The 22,805-nt window shown below is 40.0% G+C and overlaps 1 protein-coding gene across 1 annotated transcript in view; it reads left to right on the top strand.

Moving 5' to 3' along the window:
* The window catches only part of asic1b (acid-sensing (proton-gated) ion channel 1b), a 264,462-nt gene extending 242,554 nt beyond the window's left edge, over window positions 1-21,908 (top strand). Inside the window, exons 9-10 of the mRNA XM_055160808.1 lie at window positions 9,263-9,364; window positions 21,383-21,908. Coding sequence (XP_055016783.1) covers window positions 9,263-9,364; window positions 21,383-21,478 — 198 coding nt within the window. The 3' untranslated portion in view covers window positions 21,479-21,908. The remainder of the gene's footprint in view (window positions 1-9,262; window positions 9,365-21,382) is intronic.
* The last annotated feature ends 897 nt before the right edge of the window (window positions 21,909-22,805 follow it).

Here is a 22,805-nt window from a genome sequence, read left to right as displayed (position 1 = left end):
TTACTAGTAGCTCTCCAACCCCTTAAAAGTAGCACACCGAAGGATTTCAGAATCATGCCATTGTGCTGAAGAACAAAAATATGTTTAATTCCATCCCTTGTAAATATATCATTTTAAAGCACAACTTTTTCCACTAATAAATGGACCATGGTTTATGTTTTATAGGCATCTAACTGTACCCTAAGGCTTGCCCTCTTTCTTTTAATCGTCTCATTTTCTTGCGGCCGTTAAAATGAGTAGCGCCTTGGCATTTTTGTTATATAAAAGGTAAAAGCTCACCTGAGGAAAAAGGTTAGAGACTCCTGATATAGAGAGTCTAAGCTTTATAAGGAGGTATAACATGCCCACGTGGACTATTGGCCCGTATCGGCAAGATTTAGGCCCATAGCTGATACATCGGTCGGGCCCTACAATGATTATTATTATGGGCATGTTATAAATTACATGTAAATTACACTTTTCTACATAATTCAAAGAACTCAATATTCCCTGTAGAAAATTAGTGCCACATCACTTAAAGGTACAATAAGTAACTTTCTGGAGATGATAAGATTCCATGGAAATAGAAAGTTAAACCATACTTCGGAACATTATCTATAGAAATTGTTTATGCTGTGGAAGATTATAGCCAAAAGAAGAACATTTCTGTGGAAACAAGCCAAAAGAGACCCTCCTCCAGGCCAAATAAGAGTCTGGTTTATGGAGATGCAAGCCAGCTCACTGTAAAGAAGTTTTTTTAGTGCAGTAAACACAAATGATAAAAGAAAATATGGTTTTATTTCACTAATTTTTTTGGCTAGAAAGTTGCATACTGCAGCTGTAAATGAAATGAAATTGTCTGAGGTATGTTTGAGACCTGCACTAGGAAAGTATAAGCTCACATTATAGTTGACAATCTTGACTGTGATCATCAAAACCAAGATGTTTTCGTTCTCAAAACAAGCATACAGTTTTAATACACAAACTGATGTGTAAGCGTGACCATAATCACAAGTCAAATCTGAAACCCGGTGCAGTTTACATTCTTATAATTGAAATCGCGCGTGATTCGTTCAACTCAACAAAAGCATGACAGCAACCTCACTTGTAGGAGCTCGCCAAATCTAAATGCTGAGCTAAATAATAATTTCTAGGTTATGCCACAGTGGAAGAAGACAACAGGAAGTACGACGCTAAAGGCAGTGTTCTGTTAGACTGCATGACGCTGTACTAGTTCAGTATTTGAGGACGGGAGGGGCTGTGGTATTGGCTTTATACGCTTCAAAGGAGCCAAGGGCCATTTACTGCAGTATGTTAAATGGATAATGGGTATTGGCTCAAAATAAAATGAAAAACAAAAACACATAAATTTGCCCATTTACTATCCACTCACAGTCTTAAAGCTCCAGTATAGACTAGTGTTCTGTTTTAGCCAAACATCTAACTTAAAGGACCCGTATTTTCTGATCTATGTTTAAATGTTGTTTCATTCGTCAAAAACAGGCCTGTGTTTTGTTTCATTCACAGTTAGATAGATAGATGATGGATAGAAATACTTAATATACTTAAATTCCCAGCAGAGATTGCTGAAATTTAGCCTGATTCATCAGACAGTTTCATTTTGTAGAAACCGTTTGACCTTGCAGCGTTAGAATTAATTCGCTCGACAGTAGATGGGTATTTTTTAAATTAAACCAATCACTGCTATTTGGTCGTGATGTATGTAATGCGCTGCTAATGAGGCTAACTGGTATATTAAGCTTTTCCCAAATCCCGTAGGAAGAAGGGCAATAACTTCTGTCCCCTTAATAATATTCAACAAACATTCTCTTTGTTTGGCTTTAAACCCTCAATCTCGGGAATCGTTGCCAACACAGAATGTACGGCTCGGACTCGCATTTCCGGGGTTCTTGCAAACCATCTAGTGCAGGGGTCGGCAACCCCGGCTCCGGAGCCGCATGCGGCTCTTTAGCACTCCCCTAGTGGCTCCCTGGAGCTTTTTCAAAAATGAGTGAAAATGGAAAAGGAATGATTTTTTTGGTTGTTGTTTTATGGTTTCTTTAGGGGTAAAACCCTTGTTCATCTCTGGTCATGGATCTGATCCATCAGCTGTGAAACACATGAAAAGTGTTTCAGCAGAACAAATAGATGAGCTGAAGCGGGGGTGGTGTCCGGTGCCTCCACCTGAGAAGCGCTTTACCCGAAAAAAACCCCAACAAAAAAACACGTGCGCAGACGGACGCTCAGAACAACATATAACGAACCAAACGGGATTCACGCTTCTGTGCTTGATGCTTTGCACCACCTCGGAACCTTTGCACCACCTCGGAACCAGCCGTGGTCGAACGCGGAGGACCGGAGCAGCCCGGACCTGTGGTCCACAGCGCATTCTCGCTTTTCCCGCACGGAACCAGCGCGCAGACGACTGCACTGAAGCACTCGGACCCAGTACTTTGCGCGCTGGTCTTACTCGCCCCCGTCTGGAACCAGGACATGGAGGACGAAGCCTCCGGACAATCTGACCAACACTGGACCCCCAGCCCCGTCGTGAGGAGCTGCGCGCTGACTGCTCCCGTGTGTTTGGCGCTGCTGCCCGAGTTCAGAGCTTCTGCTCGTCGTCAAAGCAACAGGTAAACGTCGGTCGCACTTTCAGCGCGTCAGCTCCTAAAACTCAGTTTATCTCAGTTTACACGCAAACGTGAAACCGGAGTTTTCCAAAATCTCCACTCTAGCTGGATTTTTTTATAGAAAGATTCGTTTTCAGAGGCGTTTGCGTGTAAACGATGTGTACAAATGAAGGGAAATGTCTCCGTTTTTAAAAATACCCGTGTACGTGTAAATGGGGCCTAAATGACAAAGGAATAAACACTAACCACCTGATTTCAGTGGCTACAGACGGCGCACCGAGTATGAGAGGGTCGCAAAAGGGGTTTGTGTCATCATGAATGCTCATTTTGTATTTGTAGCCTACTTAGTCATTTTAATAGTCGGCTTATATAGCTAATATACTGACAGCCTATGTTGCCTTCATATTAGGCTTATATAAGACTTTTAATTTTTTGCGGCTCCAGGCAGGAATGGTTTTAGTTTTTTTGGTCCAATATGGCTCTTTGAACATTTTGGGTTGCCGACCCCTGATCTAGTGTATTCCGATTCCTGACCTAGTCGCTGGAGAGAAATGAAATTGAGCAGATATTGTAATTTGGTCAAAAGACAACCAAATAGGTGGCTCTTGTGGAATTAACTGTACCCTGGGAGGAAAGCATCGGGGAGGCACATGAGCGAAAGCAAGGGAAGTATCAGTCTTTGCAGCAGAATCACTGGAAAGCTTGGAACCTGCCAGTGGAAGTGGGTTTCGGGTTTCCCAGGACAATCGTTGTGGAAGGCGCTTGGGGAGTGAGAGGTCCTGCCCGTAAAACACTGACTGGGAATATCATTAAGCGGGCAGAAAGCGAATCTAGATGGCTTTGGCTTAAGAGAAAAGAGCAATGGAACCAAGCTGGCAGATGAAAGGGAGCATAGAGTTGATTGGAAAGGATCAGAGGGACAGAGGAGGTGGTTCCAGGACGCTGGTTCCGCCGTCAAGCCCCCTGGAGGTGTCGTGGGCTAATTTGACAAAACACCGGTGAAAGGGGGTGCCAACGAGAAGACCAATGAAATCCCAAAGATTTAAACTGCTCCTTCTCTGCTCCAATAAAACATTTGCGATTTTTTTTAGGCCAGCCGCCCACAGCTAAGTGTGAGGAGTAAATCCTGCCAAGTGTGGTGGCTGGGATGTGGCATGGTTTTATAGATCCTATTGATCCCTGAAGGGCAAATTCAGGTCTTGCAGCCATCTCAGCCACACCTTTAAGAAAAATAATACAGCATAACATGAGTAGAGAGGAGGGGAAAAAGAAACAACCTCCAGACCACATAACTAACACACAACATCCTGCATATTTAGGCTGTGTTCTTCTCTCAAACTTAAAACACTCAAACAAAACATAATTCCAAGTATGTTTTTGATAAGGTAACTACAGTCAATTGTAGTCCAATGAGGTTCATTTGGTCTTCCGATATTTTATGTTATTAAGTTCTTTTTTCAGACCAAGAGTTTGTTTTACATACCTGACAGTTTCTACTGCTCACTTGCGGTCAAAAAAGAACTTAATAACATAACAGTCAAATGTAGATAATATAGGACCTTTAAGAAAAACTAGGCTTTGCATTTTAATTTAGCACTGGCTTCAGATGACCAAAAGGGGGCGCTCCACTAAATATCGCAGCTGTTTAAGAGGTTTGCAGGAAACAGGAGTGTAGTGGAGACTAGGAATCATCAGGAATGCATGGATCCAGCTTTTTCAGTTCCGATACCGAATCCGATACTACATCTTAAAATATTTGCCAGTACATCAACCGATTATATAAAAATAAAGTAACACGACACTCATGCAAATGTACTATGTGCCTGTTATTTATCTCTCAAGTAACTACAGAACAACTTCGTATAAATAAAAGTTCAAACATTATTTTTGAAAGCCCAGACTTCCTGTGCTGACTATAACCAGAAGGTAGTTTTATTACATCAGGATACCAGCTGAACTGATATAAGCCAATATCTGATCCAGCTAAATTTTTCAGCGCTGACACCAGTTTTGGAACCGTGCATCCCTACGCAATATTTTTCTTTATTGTACTAATCTATACAGGGCAGTGGACCCTAGCAATGTCGATAGTAATAGTTATAGGGGAGGTTTAAGCTGTGGTCATCTGGACACTCTTTTTGCAATCAAGATGTTTCGGCTGCCATCCAGAAGCCGTTTTCAGTTTGATGGCACTGGCTTGAGGCGCTAGGTTTTATACTACTCTAGACTGAGTTAAATCTAACCCTAAAGGAGGAGTTTTAGAGTGAAAATGCCCTGCCTTTGTTTACAGCTAACATCATTATGGGTCTTTATGCGCTTATTGTGTATTGGCCGTCTCACCTTCAACAGTAAGGGCATAACGATCCATAATGTTAGTGTTAGCTAGTAAACGCTAAAACTCCTTCCTTAGGGGCTGGACTTGGTTAACTCGGAGTAGTATAAAACCTAGTGCCTCAAGCCAATACCATCAAACTGAAAGCTGCTTCTGGACAGGAGCCAAAGAGTGTCCAGATGACCACAGTTGAAACCTTCTCTATATTAAACCCTCTGGATGAATGAGAGATCACACTGTTTTCTTATTAGTCTTTTAAATAAACTAAAATTTCAAACTCTCTTTTGGTATTAAGGAACAGACTTGATACTCAACTCCGATTCCGATACCACAATGATTATCTGATTATGATGATCTCGTATTTGTTCTGATACAGCCCAAGGTTCAGTTCTGTCCTGTTAATGTGACTTTTTTAGTATCGATACTTTCTCAAATGAGTATCTAGTTTCGATTGGTGGTGTACTGGGATTTTTTTTTAAGTGGGGTACGCAATTCGTGACGTCATTGATATGATGAATACCACCCACCTATTAATATTATTAATATTAACTCCATTCATAATCACCTCCAGAACATAAAACAGAGGCTACATGTGCCCAGGACTGAACCAGGACTAAAACAGGCCTAAAACAGGAGTAAACCAGGTCTAAACCAGGATTAAACCAGGACAAAAACAGGACTAAATGAGGTCTAAACCAGGACTAAACCAGGACTAATCTTGGACTTGAGAGAGAGACCGAGAGAGAGAATAAGAAGGGTGCAGGGTGTCTGCAAAGCACGATCGAGCAACAGCTGCCCTTAGCTCCATGGGGCGCGGAGCTCTGTGCTGGTCTTTTCTCCTGTGGTCTACGCGGGTGCACCTCCGGGCCCAATCCAACACTCTTGTCTTGTTGACTTAGTCCTGTTTTAGTCCTGTTCTAGTCCTGTTTTAGTCCTGGTTCAGTCCTTTTTTAGTCCTGTTTTAGTCCTGGTCCAGTCATGGTTTGGTCCTGTTTTACTCATGTTTTAGTCCTAGTTCAGTCCTGGTTTGGTCCTGGTTTAGACGTGGTTTAATCCTGGTTCAGTCCTCTTTTAGTCCTGTTTCAGTCCTTGTTTGGTCTCGGTTTAGTCCTGTTTTAGTCCTGTTTCAGTCCTTGTTTGGTCTCGGTTTAGTCCTGTTTTAGTCCTGTTTCAGTCATGGTTCAGTCCTGGTCCCCTCATGTCTCAGGTCACTATAGGACAGTACTGCAGATCTCATGAGCCTATGCAGTTTGTTTCCACAATTGCCAATAGCTCCGGTTTGACATGGAACTTTTAGCTATTTTTTATTTGTTATTTTTTATATCTCACGTCAGGAGAAGTGGATGGATGATGTACCCCCGCGTACCACGCCCACTACACCCCTGGTTAGTTTTAGTATTAATTAGTGTCAGATTTTCTATACTTTTGACAACCATACTTCTTATATTATATAATTTCTCATTAAAATTGGCTCTGCATATCACTCAGTACAGAGTTTATTGCCTATCCAGTGGGTGAAATTTAAAGCATTAGCAGATCTCCTTTACTTATGCAGTTAAAGATGCACTACGCAACTTTTCTGGTGGAGGGTCTGCTTCCTGCTTGTCTCCATGCAAATGTTCCATGGTGTGACATTAACCAGATACATCTAGCATTTATTCATTACATGTTTCTGTTGCTCGAAAATACAATTCTTCTGTTAATAGAGGCGAATCTCCACAGATCTGAATTGTAATGTAGTGTAGAGTTTCTTTACAGGTTTTAATCTATATTATGGAACATTCAATAACATTTCCATGGAGACAAGCAGGTGACAGACCCTTCACCAGAAAACGTTGCACAATGCGCTGTTAACTTTTTTTGCAAACTCTAAAACAACTAAATTAACCTATTGAATTCCAAGTTGTCATTTATAATAAAACCACATCTTCACAAATTAAATCTTATTGTTTCTTGGAAGACCAGTATTCTTACCCATAATTCCTTTCTTCAGCTTATCAACAGCCTCCACATCTGCAGCGCTGTTGAATACATTAACATTTGCATACATTATACAGTCTGTGTCCAGTCTCATTACGGGAATATTCTAATGCCTCTTTGTTTTCTCTGTTCTTCTAACGCACACGGCAGATCAGGGGCTGGGCTGCCGGGCTGAGTCCTTGATTAGATGAGATTTGCTTGTGTTGTGTTGATATGAAGGGATACTGTAAATGCACGGGATCAATGGAGGGTACGAGTTTATAAATGCATGAAGGCCGTGTTGTTTGAATTACAATTTAAAGGTCCTGTATTACACAAAGTTGATTCTTGTGAGCTATACGCCATGTTACAAACTTTTTGCCTCATCAAAAACATACCCAGAGTTTTGTTTTGTTTCATTCACACATGTTTGAATAATCCTGAATTATTAGACTATCTACATATCTAAAGATAAAAATATTTCCATATGACATGATCCGTTTATTTTCATTTTGAGAGAACTAATATTATGCAGGGTTTGTTCCCTATGAAGGGAACACAAAACAAAACTCCAGGTATGTTTTTGATGAGGAACAACAACAATATAACATGGATCAAAAATAGCCTAACATAGGCCCTTTAAAGGAAGTAGTTTTGTGTAGGAACATATAGTCTGTTCTTTATTATCATTGTGGTATCAAAATCTGTATTGAATATTTTAATATTAAGAGAACTTTTCTACTTCTACTACTGCTTATTGTTATTATTATTGTTAAAAGTATAGTTTTGATAACCGTTTAGTTATATTCTCTTGAAAGTTGTGTATTAAACATTATTTTATTACCTATTATACATGTTATACTTCTGTGCGAGTAGTAGAAAGGACCAAAGCTAAAAAAGTTCTGTACAGACAATAGACTGATGCATAAACATGTAATTCGCCCAATAGCTGGTAATGACTGTTCTAAAGATGCTAATAAATGCCATACACAATGTGTTGTAACTATAGGAACAAACTGCTGCAGTAGCTCAGTGGTTAGTGGGAGTTTTTACCTATCCAAAAGACGATGGTTTGATCCCAGGATGTCCTTGGGCAACACAAGAACCTTGTCCAAGTATGTATGTGGTGTAGTGAGCTTCACTAGTGAGCTTGTCATAAGAATAGACAGACTCAGAGCTAAATGCATTCAAACATTTATTTTAAAAAACAGTTAACACAAATACACATTAAAATATGTCAACAAACGATGTAACAAAATATTTAAGAAAGTTAAAGACACATGTAACTGACAGTTGGACATGAGCTGATATATAAGGTCAATAAAGAGCCTGAAGAGAAGAGACGTGAGGATCCTTCAGCTCTTTGTGAGCTGCACTCAAGTCTTTAGGCTCCTTCTAGATCTGTAGTCCTGTGTTCACCTCATGAAACATCTGCAATCACAAACACACACGAATTAAAGGAGGTAACAGCACTCTATTATTCTAATGTCATGCAGAAATGCTCACCTGTGAAGTGCAGTGGATGCAGTGAAGAAGTGAGTTCAGCTCAGACACACAGCTGGAATTTGACCTGATCTTTACTGATCAGCGTTCAGTATAAACCAGGAGACCTAAACACAAATGATCACATTTTATTGTTAGAATACACCTTTAATATTTGCACTGAGAAGAGTGACAGAAAACAATTGTGCTTAATGTTATTAGAATTACCTCAACATCCCACCACTAAGTCTGTACATGAATGACATGTTCACCAGTCGAGTGTGCAGGAGGCTTCTAGTGAAGAATGCAGACAGCTACAGAGGTGAGGTCCTCAGTCTCTAGTGTCCACCTGGTGTGGTGACACCTAAACACATAAATACATATTTTTATTAAACATGGTGTTCATTATTACACCTGTGATCACAGAACATTGTGTTCCATGTTTAATCACAAGCTTACCTTTCCTTTAATCCAATGCACAGTGGACTTTTATATCCGTGTTGATGAGCCAGCTCAGCTCTGGACCTGGTCTTCTCTCTTCAGTCCACCACCTGGAACAGGCCGACTGCACTGACAGCTTCACCTGTGACAAAACAAAAGGCACAAAACAGAACTAAAGTAAACAAATGTCTCAACACAAATAAAGCAAAAACAAGTCACTGACACAAGTGCACCTTTAAAAGAAAAAAAAAATCCACAGAGTTTAAATGACACGAAGGGGAGGAGAAAGAACACATTTTGATATGACCAGTTAACTGATGGTAAAAAGGTGAACTAAGTATCACCAGCGGACAGTATAGACAGCAGGTGCCAGAGATGTGGTAACAAATACAATCTTTACTGTAATCCCAAACTAAATTTTGTGTGTGTGTGTTTTGTGCAGGTGATCAAGTACAAGCTGTGCAGGTGTGTGAAGAAAAAACACAAGGGACGCAACAACAATGACCGAGGAGCTGTGCTGAGCCTGGACGATGTCAAACGCCATGTATGTATCTCACATCTATCTATCTATCTTATCTATCTTCCATCCATCCATCTTCTTCCGCTTATCCGGGGCCGGGTCGCGGGGGCAGCAGTCTAAGCAGGGACTCCCAGACTTCCTTCACCCCAGACACGTCCTTCAGCTCCTCCGAGGGAACCCCAAGGTGTTCCCAGGCCAGCCGAGAGACATAGTCCCTCCAGCGTGTCCTGGGTCTTCCCCGGGGCCTCCTCCCGGTGGGACATGCCCGGAACACCTCCCGAGGGAGGCGCCCAGGAGGCATCCGGAACAGATGCCCGAGCCCCTCAGACTGGCTCCTCTCGACGTGGAGGTGCAGCGGCTCTACTCCGAGCTCCTCCCGTGTGACTGAGCTCCTCACCCTGTCTCTAAGGGAGCGCCCAGACACCCTGCGGAGGAAACTCATTTCGAGCGCTTGTATCCGCGATCTCGTCCTTTTCGGTCACTACCCAGAGCTCATGACCATAGGTGAGAGTAGAAACGAAGACTGACCGGTAAATCGAGCCTTTCGGCTCAGCTCCCTCTCCTCACCACAACGGTCCGATACAGCGACCGCATCACTGCCGAAGCTGCACCGATCCGCCTGTCAATCTCACGTTCCGTCCTCCCCTCACTCGTGAACAAGACCCCGAGATACTTGAACTCCTCCACTTGAGGCAGAGACTCTCCACCCACCCGGAGAGGGCAAGCCACCTTTTTCCGGTCGAGAACCATGGCCTCAGACTTAGAAGAGCTGATCTTCATCCCAGCCGCTTCACACTCGGCTGCAAACCGCCCCAGTGCACATTGCAGGTCCTGGTTCGATGAAGCCAACAGGACAACATCATCCTGCAAACAGCAGAGATGAAATCCTGTGGTCCCCAAACCGGACCCCCTCCGGCCCCTGACTGCGCCGCCTAGAAATTTCTGTCCATAAACACAATGAACAGAACCGGTGACAAAGGGCAGCCCTGGCGGAGTCCAACATGCACTGGGAACAGGTCTGACTTACTGCCGGCAATGTGAACACAGCTCCTGCTCCGGTCATACAGGGACCGGACCGGACAGCTCTTAGCAAAGGGCCCCGAATCCCATACTCCCAGAGCACCCCCCACAGGACACCACGAGGGACACGGTCTATCTATCTTATCTATCTTATTTACCTATCTATCTATCTTATCTATCTTATCTATCTATCTCACATCTTCCATCTGTCTATCTAATAACACACTCACTGTCACATGTTGGGATTTCATTCTTTCATTCTTTATTATTCATTTATGTACTTTTATTTGAATAGAAACAGATACAACAATATGCAACATACAAACATAGATTAACAATTCACTGATGTGATGCAGGTGTCTGTGTTTATGGTCCAGGTCAGGGGTCTCCAGCCTGTAGAGCTACCAGTAGCTTTCCACCTCCTGCCAAGTGGCTTGCCAAGGGATTCCTGAATTATATGTGCTGAATAAATAAAATTTGTTGAATTATCATTGCAGATGTATCATTTTGATGCCTAACTTTGTGCACTGATAAATGGATAATGATTTATACATCTAACTTCCTCATCAAAGGATAGGTGTGGCTCTTACATTTACTCAGTTTCTGTCAACAAAATTAGTGGCTCTCTGGATTTCAGTTTTGTAAAGGTAACTCACTGGAGGAAAAAGGTTGGAGACCCCGCAAGAGGGTGTGACTGTGTAGTTGCCAGTTCAGATACAGTCATGTTTTTACATACTGGGCTGAAGTCAGAAGTCACTTCACTGGACATTGTTAGACAATCAGTTTTCTAAATGATATCTCTGTATATTTTTTAAACAGATCAGTATTAGTCTGGTAACCACATCCTCCGCCCAGTCTTAAGCCTGGTCAAATGTGATCGCCCAATCAGATTTGTTTATTTCACTGATACATGAAATAAAGATGCTTATTGGCCACCTTATGATTTACAAACAAAATCAAATTTATCTCACCTCAGATTAACAGAGTGTGTTTCTTTGATGACTGATTCTGTTAAAATCCACAGTGTTTTTCAGTCCCTGTAATATGTTTTCCTTTATATTTTCTAATACGGACAGAACATGCCTGTCCCTGATTTGCCAATCCGCCTGTCAATCACACCCATTTGAAAAGAGAAGTAACAGTTACCACATTCACATCTCCGTAAAGTTTTAGAAGAAGTGTGTATTATAGATCACAGACAAGAGAATCAGCCCTGGAATTAAAACTACAACCTCATAGCTGAAAGACTGGTAACACTTAAAAGTCCTATATTGCGCAAAATTGACTCTTATGGCCATCATATAATGTTACCTTCTCAAAACCATACTCAAAATGATCTGAAGTGAAGTGGTAGTTTTCACTTAGCAGCTCCTTTTACCTTTAGTTCAGTAGAGATTGGCAATTCAAGGAATGAAAATATCTAAATGATTCTAGTGAAGGTGTAAGGAGTTCGAAAACACAGTGAAGCACTTCCTGTATTAGTTTTTTCTGTTTGAGAGAAGAACTCGGCCTAAATATGCAGGACTTGCGTATTAAACACATGTGAATGAAATTGAAATTGTAGATCTCGCACCTTCTAATCAGTGAAGAGCTGTGAAGCCATGACGTCAAACTCAAGCGTGTGTCTGGGTCCCTTTTGTGGTACAGCACAACAGTAAACAAAGCGGTCGAGATGGATGTAGACGAAGCCATACATTCTCTGTTGTCAACTATTCCTAAGATCGAGGATTTAAAGCTGGAACAAAGAGAATGTTTGGTGAATTTTATCAAGGGGAAAGTTGTTATTGCCCTTCTTCCTATAGAATTTGGCACATTACATACGTCATGACCAAACAGCAGTGATTGGTTAAATAAAAAAGTATCTGCCTACCGTCAAGCGAACAAACCCTAATGCTGCAAGGTCAGACGGTTTCCACGAAGTGAAACCGGTTGATAAATCAGGCTAGGTATGTTTGTGATGAGGAAACAACAACATAACAGATCAGAAAACAGTGTAATATGCTCCCTTTAACAGAACTATACAGAGAAGTGCTGCTTTTTGACTCTAAAATGTAAATAAGACCACCGAATTTCTCATCGGGTTGATATATTATAGGTGAGGAGGTGGAGTAAGATAAAGAGAAATAGGAAGATCGCTCGGAAGCAGCTCCAAGGGCTCAGAGAATGTAAGAGTAGAGAGAGGAAGAGAGAGACTAGGAGGAGAAAATGAAGAGGGACTGGGTGTGGAGCAGAGAGGCCCAAGTTTAATCAAAGCCATCCCACTGACTGTGCACTTATTTCAGTGTAAATGAACCCAGCGCGCCCTCATTGACCACATCACTTCACTGGCACACGGAAGTAAAGAGATGGGCTCCTCATCAGATCTGAGCCAGAAGGCAGATTTTTCATCACCAAGAAATCATTATCATACTTTTCATACTTTTTTTTTTTCCATTCCTGTTTTCCGCTTTTATGTTTTATGGCGAGGCACTGAAGGTGAGTAAGAAGAAATATTAAATTTAGAGATTGCAATTTGAAACTTCTACTAAAATGTATTTACTCCTGAATACCTTTTATTAAAATGTATTTTGTAACATGTTCTAATACGTGGGCCAGAGAACTGAATATTTGGGATACTTTTACACCAAGTTGCATTATATTATACTGAAAAAAACATGACATATAATTACATTAAGCTGTATTTGTGGTAAACTGTTGGTATATGCATGTTCAGTACATCCCAACACTGCATAGTTTCACATGAATCAGTCAGTATAGATTTTCTCATTGTAGCAGCAAAAATATTTCCCTTAGTAATATTTAAATCAGTGTTTCCCAAATTTTATTTCTGGGGACCCATATTTTAAAAGTCACAAACCTTCACGACCCAAGTCAATAGACATTACTCGTAAATCACAAAATAAAGGTGAATTTGACCATTATTGAACATTAATGAGGATATTTTATTGTTGATTGAGTGATTGTGTCTCTCTGAGCAATTAGTATTACTCAAGATTTAAACAATGAAAAACATTGAACCAGCAATAAAAAGATCCATAAGTCACCTATTTGGACCTTAAATATACCCCATTTCTTTTTCTTTTCAACATTCAATTGAACCAGCTATAATGGAACAAAATAGTCGGTAAAATAATTACAAAAAGATTAGAAATTATACAAAACATGTCAACATTTCTAATGAGATAGGTGGGTCTGTCTGTGTTTTTGTAGCGTGTTCTAGTCTGAGGTGCAGGAGGAGAACACAACACGCAGATCAGGCGCAGCTTTCAGTTTGTTTCTGTGCTTTGTCTTCATTTTTGTGAGCACAGAAAATCCCATTTCACATTCATTTTATATGTAAATAGAAATAGAAATACTGGCCCTACTGAGGATAGTGATGATATTGTGACGAAATGCTTATCCAGAATGACGATAAAGTCACAGATCAGAGCTGTATATTGCAGACCTGCATGTAGATCGTGACCCAAAAAAAATCTCTTGCAACCCAGTGGGACTCTGAGGGTCACAACCCAGTCTTTGGGAAACAATGGTTTAAAGCAATACTTGCACACACTTGTCTACTCCTGTCATAGAAATATAACTGTCATCAGATCTAAGCCAGGATTTTTCATCGCCAATTAATCATAACCTCATCATACTTTTGTAGATTTCTGTAGTTTACATAGACAAATATATTAGAAGTTTTTGATCATGTTACTGTAGGTTTTGATGTATAAATAAGCAACTTAATGTGTAAAAAAAAAAAAATGCGTTCAAAACAGAAACATGGAAAGAGCCAAGTTTAATTTGCTCGCTTCATTTTGTTGTCATATTAGCTACAAAAAATTTACTGCAGGAATTTTGGATATCTTATTTTGTAAATCAGAGAAAACTAAATATTACTGAAATATTACTGAAAACTGGCCTGAACATTCAAATTTTTATTTATTTTTTTGGTTCAAATTTTAATAAATCAGGCTTGGAATTTAATATCAACAAATTCTTGCTTACGATCTGTCAAAATCTTGTTAAATACAAGTCTGGGGAGTTTGGTAGGTGCTACTTTTTCATCAGCAACATATCATTTTCATATTTGTCTTAGATTGCATTCCTTTTCACTTTTGTTTTTAAGGTGCACTATGTAACTTTTCTGGTTTTCTGGTTTTGGTTATTGCTTTTCCTGGAGTGTTCCTTACTATAGCATTAAAGTGAGAGATTAGACACTTCTTTTCACTAAAACATAGTTAACATGATTTCATTTTTAAAAGTTTTTTCTAAATAGTTTACCTAGTTTTACCCAGTTTTAGTGGAGTTCATAATTTTACTTCCTAATTGGACATGGGCAGCAGAAATACGGGTAATATTAGAACTGTTACCTACACTGCCCTAGGGAGGCAAAAGAGCTTAACTTGCCAGAGTGTGAAACTGAGAAAAATGACTTCCAAGTTTTTATTTTGTCCAGACAAAAGTATAATACTGTAGGTAGGGCTCCAAAAATTCGACAACTAGTTGCTATAACAAAGAAATATTTGTATGCGAAAAATATTTAGCTCAAAACTGACCTTTGACCATCATCTTTCAGTTCCAGTACTACAAAAATAAGGAGCAGTGTAAAGGCAAAAGGCAGTAACTGACACGAACATTATTTGCTTGATTTTCTCCATCCATTATAAGAAGAGCTCACCAAGGTAGAGTCATCATGGTGTTTGTTTGAAATGATATAGAAAAGCTTTGAATTCACAGTTACTTTGCAGTACAATATGTGCAGTATGAATAAATACACAAAATACAGTACCTCCACATTAAAGAAAATTTAAGTATAATTGAGTATATTTATTTAAAGTGTTAAGATCCTGTGCCAAGGCCGCAACAAAAAGAAGGAGGTCAGAGGTTGGATTTTCAAATAAAATATATTTATTAACGAAATCACAAGGAAAACATACACTGCTTCTGCCTTTTGCCTTTGCACGACTCCTTATTTTTGACTCATGATTAGGGATGTAACGATATCCAAGTCTCATGATACGATATCGTCACGGTATGAACCTCACGGTACGATATTTATTGCGATATCATGGGAAAGCTCACGATATGGGATAAGGGATGTAATCCAAATCCATATCCAAATCTCTCTGTACAATATTTTCATGATATACATCTCACGGTACGATATTTATTGCGATAATTTGTGGAGGCAAACAAAACTCTGAATATGCTACTTTTTCCTCTTAAAATGCCTTGACAAGACTTAATCCAAAGAACTAAGACTTAAACTGACTGAACTGTTATTTCTTCTTGTAGTCTACACTGAAATGGAGCAAAGGATCATGGTCTATGTTGTTCCCTCTGTCTTTTTTTTTTTTTTTTTTAGCTATTTCTGCACCATAACTCTTAATTTAAGCAAAGAGACTTGTAATTCAACATATTGTGATGGTCCACGATATTATTGTGAGAACTTTGACGATACGATATCACGATATTTCGGTTATTGTTACATCCCTACTCACGATACAAACGCAGAGTACAGGGACTGCCAAATAAGGGTCAAAGGTCAATTTTGAGCTCAATGTTTTTCACGATATTTATTAACATGATAAAGGAGGTCTCAAAACCCCCAAAATGACATTAACTCATTTTTGACCAAACATGTAGGGCAGTGTAGCAACCATGTTAACAAGAGCCAAAACTCAAATCTAAATTACACCGTAGTTATGATTAGACTACAAATAGAGCACCTTTGTTTTTTGTTAAATCAGTGTTTCAGCTGTCACAAAAATGCTTTCCTTTTGCGTAAATTGTCTCTGTGTTTTGGATCGTTTTAGATGTTAGTGGAGAGATTCTGTTTTAAAACTTACTTCTGCTATTTTTTGTGCTTTTCTTTTGAACTTTTCTTCACAAACTGCCACATAACTGATGTAAAACTGATAAATATTTACTACAGTTTCAGCAAACCAAGTCATAATTAGAACATCATATGCACTTTTAACTTGTCTATCTTGAGTTTATTTCACTGAGGGCATTTTATTGCTCAAAACTACCTCCAAAAAAAGCATTCTTACTCCTAGCAGGGTCACCTCTCCACAGACCTGACCCGTGACTTCACCGTAACTGTGGATTAGGGATGGGCATTCAATAACATTTTCTTAATCAATCGAGAGAATTAACGATCGATTAACATTTTAATATTAAAATTATCATCATTATTATTACTATCTGCGCTACTAATCTGCATAAATAAATTCAACTTTACAACATATAAACCGTAACCACTCTAGAGCCACATGAGCCCGTTTGACATCATAATGTGTTAATGCAGATTTGTGCAAGTCTCGCAGAAACTAAATTTAAAACCACATGGCTAATTTGCATAAATTAAGTGAAGGAAATAAAAAAAACAGCTCTTGTGCGCTTGTGCAGTGGAATACAGGTTAGTGTGACCATATTTGCGTTTGTCAAAACCAGGACACCGTACGGGGGGTCAGAGGTGGGGACTTGTCAATGACATTGTGCTACTCTCACCTTGGTGAGGAGAAAATACAGTTTGTTGACTGGACAAAAGTTAGTTCAGTTGAAGACGTTTCGCAGCTCATCCAAGCTGCTTCTTCAGTTCTGGGGCAAAGCTTTTTCATGTTTTCGGTGTCTTGGTGAGCTTTTTCCCACTGGACACTGAAACATATGTTCCTGCTTTGTACACTGTGCACATGGACTCACACTTGTCCCGACCACAACGGAAGGCATGGAATTTCTTGTACAAGTCATCGTTAAATATGCATTTGCGCTTCGGCGTATTGCAGGCTGAGCGACTGTTTGTGTCTGCTCGCTCCTTCTGAGTGCAGAGAGCTACATGTACAGACCCCTGTTTGGTCACGCTACGCACAGCAACCTACATTCTGTTTGTCGATTAAAATGAACGTAATCAATGAAATTCTTAATGATCAATTATCGATTAATCGACTAATCATGCCCATCCTTACTGTGAATATTTCCAGGCAAAGCTATAACATCTCCACACAGAAAAGCAGATGATAAAACGCTCCTGCCAAAAAGGTTCATAGTGCGGCTTTAATTTCAGATTTGAATGTGAAGTCCTTGTGGTCCCATAATCTTTACTCTCCCATCCTCCTCCATTATCTCACCTCATTGTCTTTTTGCCTGAATGACTCAATAGGGATTTGAATATTACGGGATGTGTGTTGGCAGGTTGGTTGGCTGGTCTTCTGTGCTGCGCCTCGAAAAATATTAAATCAACACAAGAGCCGGTTAACTCAATATTTAGCTGTTAAAATTAAATCTTAAAGCATGACTGGATTCCCTAGGTGAGTTCATACAGTCGTTATTTTAGTTAAAGGTGAACGGCGTAACTTTTCTGGTCACCTGCTTGTTACTGCTTTCTCCAGAATGTTCCACAGCACGGCATTAAAATATCTCCTGTTTATTTTACTGCAAGTGTTTTTATTGCTCAAAAATATCTTGATGTAAGTGATTGCTTCTCCACAGATCTGACCTGCCACCTGGTTTGGCTACCTACTTGTGTCCATTGGGATATATACATTTAATGCCATACTGTGGAACATTCCAAACAAAGAAAGCCATTATATATCCATGGAAACAGTCAGATGGTGTACCTTTTATAAGAAAAGCTGTCCAGTGCATCTTTAATATAAATTACTTTTGTTTTGCTTTGATAAATATATTGTAGTTTTATACTTGTTATCTTGTTTATAGGTCGTCCAATTCAAATCCTGATAAAGAAAAAATATATCTTAAAGGTGCATTGTGTAACATTTCTGCTGGAGGGTCCTTCAAAATCTTCTTCTCTGTGGAATGCCATTGCTTTGACTGCATTGTTTCAGAGTATGACATTAACCCTTTCTATCTTCATGGAGACCAAACCAGAACAAGTTACAGGTCAGATCTGTCTTGAATCAGTGCTTCTCAATTATTTTCTGTCACGTCCCCTTCCCCCCCAGGAAGAAGAAACCATTTCACGCCCACCCACTCCACAGAACCACTACCAAATGTGGACAATTCGCACCTTCGCCTTCAGTCGCCTACATACGAGAGCAAACGTTTTAGTCGCGTCTCCAAAGCGACTCTCAGGACACACACAGCATGTGTCCGTCCATATCCCACACTGCGCTCACCTGCTTCATGAGGCAGTCCGCTCCTGTGTCCTCCTCGTCTTTTAAAGATGATGTCCGTGTCATAGTTCGGCAGTATCAGTTCCTACTGCTCTTTGATTTACTGAAGTAGTGTTCACAAAGCAGGATGATTGTTGCAATATTCGGTACGTTTTCGCTGAAAAATCTCAAGCATGATTGGGGTGTAATGTCTTTAAGCGACGCCATGATTTATTTGGCTTCATGCTGTCTGCTGTCAACATTTTTAGGCTCAGTAAACACAGCGGTCTTTCCTCGTTTCCCGCCGTAGTGAAGTGAAGCCGAGCACAGCAAACGCTTTACATACAGTTTGTTCTCTGCACTTCAGATCTCTTGCTCCGTGCTGTGTGCGTTTGCTCGGTGAAAAAAAAATCCGACACAATAGTCCCTGCACACACTCTGACAACGAGAGCATCGCTGCCAACTACGGTAGTTGATGTGCAATTACACTTTATTCTAGTACAAAAAAAGCATGTTCCCCGAGGTCACACTATTTGAGAGGAACTGATCTAAATGAAAACCCAATGTGATTTTCTAGGTATTTTTGGGCTATAAAACCACCTGTACTTGAGTAAATGTAAGGTTGATCTGTTTAATGTCATACTGTGGAACAATCTAGGTAGACCAATGACAAATCCACAGAAACAAGCAGGTGACGAACCCCCAACCAAAAAGCTACATAGTGCACCTTTAAATAGTAGAAGTTCAATCCAGTTTAAGCACTTTGAAACACTAAAATATCAATCATCCATAACATGATAGCGTTTTCCACAATGCTAACAGTGTGCTTGAGGCCATAACAGTTGCTCTCTTTAATGAGTGCTGGCAGAGAGGCCGGCCCGGCTGGCGTTAACAACAGGAGCAGCCTGTTCACTCATGGTCAGGAGGAAACAGCCATCTGCGCTGTCCACCTGCTGAACTATAGTGTGCATACATCACACCAGACACTCTGAACCAGAACAGCGATTATACTCTCAAGTAGTGACTTCTGAAGGAGAAAGAGCGTGCACACAAACAAAGGGTTAGGGCTGAACTCCCTCTAGAGGAAGGTAAAAGAAGGTTGGATGGTGTTATGGAGTTATCTGTGTACAAGGTTAATACAAGATTTATGGACGCTGAATATGAAGAAACCAAACACCGGGAACTGATGTGGGTGTATTAAGCTGTTATAAGTGTGCCCACTAAACAGAAGGTTGGCTGTTCAATTTCAGATCGTATTCATAAAGTCTAGTGTTGTTGTGTCCTTGGTAAACTATGCGCTCTCTTTGTAAAGTTTTTTTTCTCTCTCTCTCTCTCCATTCACAGACATTCAATTGTTAATGTGATGTATTTTGTAACTTTTCTGGTGGAAGGTCTACTACCCGACTGTCTCCATGGAGATATTATTGACATTGTGTTCTTGGCCTACATCATCAGACATATAATAATCTGATACCTTAGGCAAGACGGCAGTCGTGGGCCTTTTCCAGGATAAGTTTAAATTCTGATGATTTTATTACATTTTTACTACGCTTTTACAATCCTGTTGAGTAAGAAAAAGTCTGTCCAAGAGGACCCTTTGTCGCTCAGGGCCCTAGGCAATCGTCTCCCCCATTGTGGCGGCTTTGATCATACTCCCTACATCAGAAACATTGCTGGACTAGATCAGACTGGACTGGGCTGGACTACACTGGAATGGACAACACTATCACAGTGTTTTGAGGGTTTATGTCTGTTTTGATTTCTAATTTCTCTCAATCTGTCTTTGTGTAAATGAATGTGATTTCTATCTGAGACCCAGACCATCATTAACATTTGTAAAGTCTCAGCAGACATAACTTTCTCCACCCTCAGGAAACTGTCTGTTGTCTTAGCTGCTCTCAAATGTACACTACCGTCAAAAGTTTTAGAACACCACAATTTTTCAAGTTTTTTACTATTTACTGTTGACCAAAATGTATTCTAAACTTTTGATTCATGAAAGTGTCCACCTTTGGCAGATATAACAGCTGAACACACTCTTGGCTCGTTCTTTTTATAATAGAAATCAAATATTCTTCAGAAAGTTCTTCCCAGGTCTGTTGCAGAAGTTCCCATAAATGTGTGGACACTTGTAGGTTGCTTGGCTTTCACTCTTCTGTCCAGTTCAAACCAAACCATCTCGATGGGGTTTAAGTCTGGAGTCTGTGCTGGACACTCCATGTTTTCAATCTTACCATCTTGTTCTTTTTTCCTGAGGTACTTTTGGCAGAGCTTGGACTTGTGTTTTGTATCTTTTATCTTTAGTTTAACTTCTGTTTGTTCAGTTCTTACCTTTGTTCCATTTCAAGCTCTTCATTGGACTCGCACGACGTAAATTGCAATAAATAACTGGAAAAATTGTGGGTGTTGTAAAACTTTTGACCAGTAGTGTATGTTAATTTAGCACAAGCCTGTGAAACAAAAGTCACTCTGCTTTGATATGTATGTAACTTGTATTTCTGTATAAATACTCAGAGTTCAAATGCTCTGGGCAGAGATTCGGGGCAGAGGCTAAGACCTGAGATGCTCTGAGGAGATGAGGGGCTAATGTGGTCGAAAGATTCTGCTGGTTAAGGGAGGCTGTTGGTCTGTGTCCAGGGCAGGCCTAGGTCCTGTCCATATTTGCTGTAACAAGAATAAATCTTGGTCTGTATTCCAAAAACTCATCGGGCTTCTCAAATGGATGAATTATTTATCATCAAGAGATATTATTTTTTCCACAACAACATCTATGAATGGGTCCTTGGTCCTGTATTGTCTGTGTTTTTGTTGCCTTTCTATTGAAACTATCTTCCAGTAACTTTGCTGAATGTTTATGAATAGTATCTAAAATTATTAACTATTTTAACTGACATCTTCGGTCTTTCTTCTGTCTCTTTCTTAGGCTCCTTGCGAGAACATGCGCACGCCATCTTCATACCCGGGCAACATGCTACCTCACCACCCGGCGCAGGCCAACTTCGAAGACTTCACTTGTTGAACCTGTCACGAGAATCTACTCAAATCTACAAGTGCGAGTTATGCAACCAAAGTCAACAATACCAGACTATACTGTATCTACCACGGAGCGGAAATACTGACCGATGAGACACTTTTTACACGGACAAAAATGGACAAATATCGAAGAGATTTAAGAGGAGAGAGAGCCCAAATGAGAAAAAAAAATACAAAATTATTCCCCTAAAGGTTTGCAGCATTGTATACTGAGGAGCACTGCCGCAAAGGACTCTATAAAAGACAATTTGTCAACGAAAATATATTGAAAATGTATAGATCCATCATGCCTTTATGTAAACACACATCGATGTTTCGGGAACGCCGCGGAACTCTCGGCCATTTTGCTAACTCACCTGTAGCAACATCTGTACGCCATTCAAAAGCTGGACTCCTGTGTAGTCTATGAGAATGTATCTCTGTGCGCAGTTACAGTTAAGGATTTGGGACTATTTTCTTTCGCGGAAGAGCTCTAGAGCGGTGACGTGGTAGAAGTGCTCCATCGAGACCATTTTTAAGAACATACAATGGTGAAAAATATCAGGTATCATCTAATGCATGCTTGTATTTGTCCATGCATGTTATTTTTTTCCATTCTAGTTTAATTTCATGGTTTTGTTTATTATTTTAGTTTTAGAGAATTATCATATTACCAAGTTTGCCTCAATGATACACAGGAAAAGCTTAAATCAGCGAGACATCCCATGATATGTTTAGACTGAGAGTGGATTTGCCGATGTTTGAGTGAGTGACGTACACTTGCCGCATTTTAAAGTTGCACTGCGTAACATTTCCGGTGGAGGGTCCGCCATCTGCTCGTCTCCATGGAGATTATTGCTTTGCTTTACCTGGGTTAGGGTTAGGGTTAGTATGACTTTAAACATATCCATCTAACATTTTGTCATTACGGGTGTTTCTATTGCTCAAAAATACAATATTTCATAAAATGAACAGGGGCGCCTCTCCACAGAGCTGAACTGTAATGTAGCGTAGTGCTGTAACCTGCTTGTTCCCCTTTTGATAAATCTATACCGTGGAACATTCTTGACAAAGCAATAACATTTCCATGGAGACGAGCAAATAAGTGACGGACCTTTCACTTGAAATGTTACGCAGCGCACCTTTAAAACATTCCCTAGTTTTACTTTTTTTTTTTTTCTTCAAAGCATCACTTAAATTTAAAAAAAAAGTAATTTCTTATTTCTAAGATTGGAATTTTGGTAGATTTTATTAACTTCGCAAGATGGACAATGTGCTGTTATCTGATTGGTTAATCGGTCTGTCAATCAAGCCAATCAGAACTTTGTATAGAA

Source organism: Boleophthalmus pectinirostris, unplaced genomic scaffold (assembly GCF_026225935.1).
Source record: "Boleophthalmus pectinirostris isolate CB_2022bp ecotype Guang Dong unplaced genomic scaffold, ASM2622593v1 HiC_scaffold_3, whole genome shotgun sequence".
Classification (NCBI taxonomy): Eukaryota; Metazoa; Chordata; class Actinopteri; order Gobiiformes; family Gobiidae; genus Boleophthalmus; species Boleophthalmus pectinirostris.
This window is presented reverse-complemented; position numbering and strand designations above follow the sequence as displayed.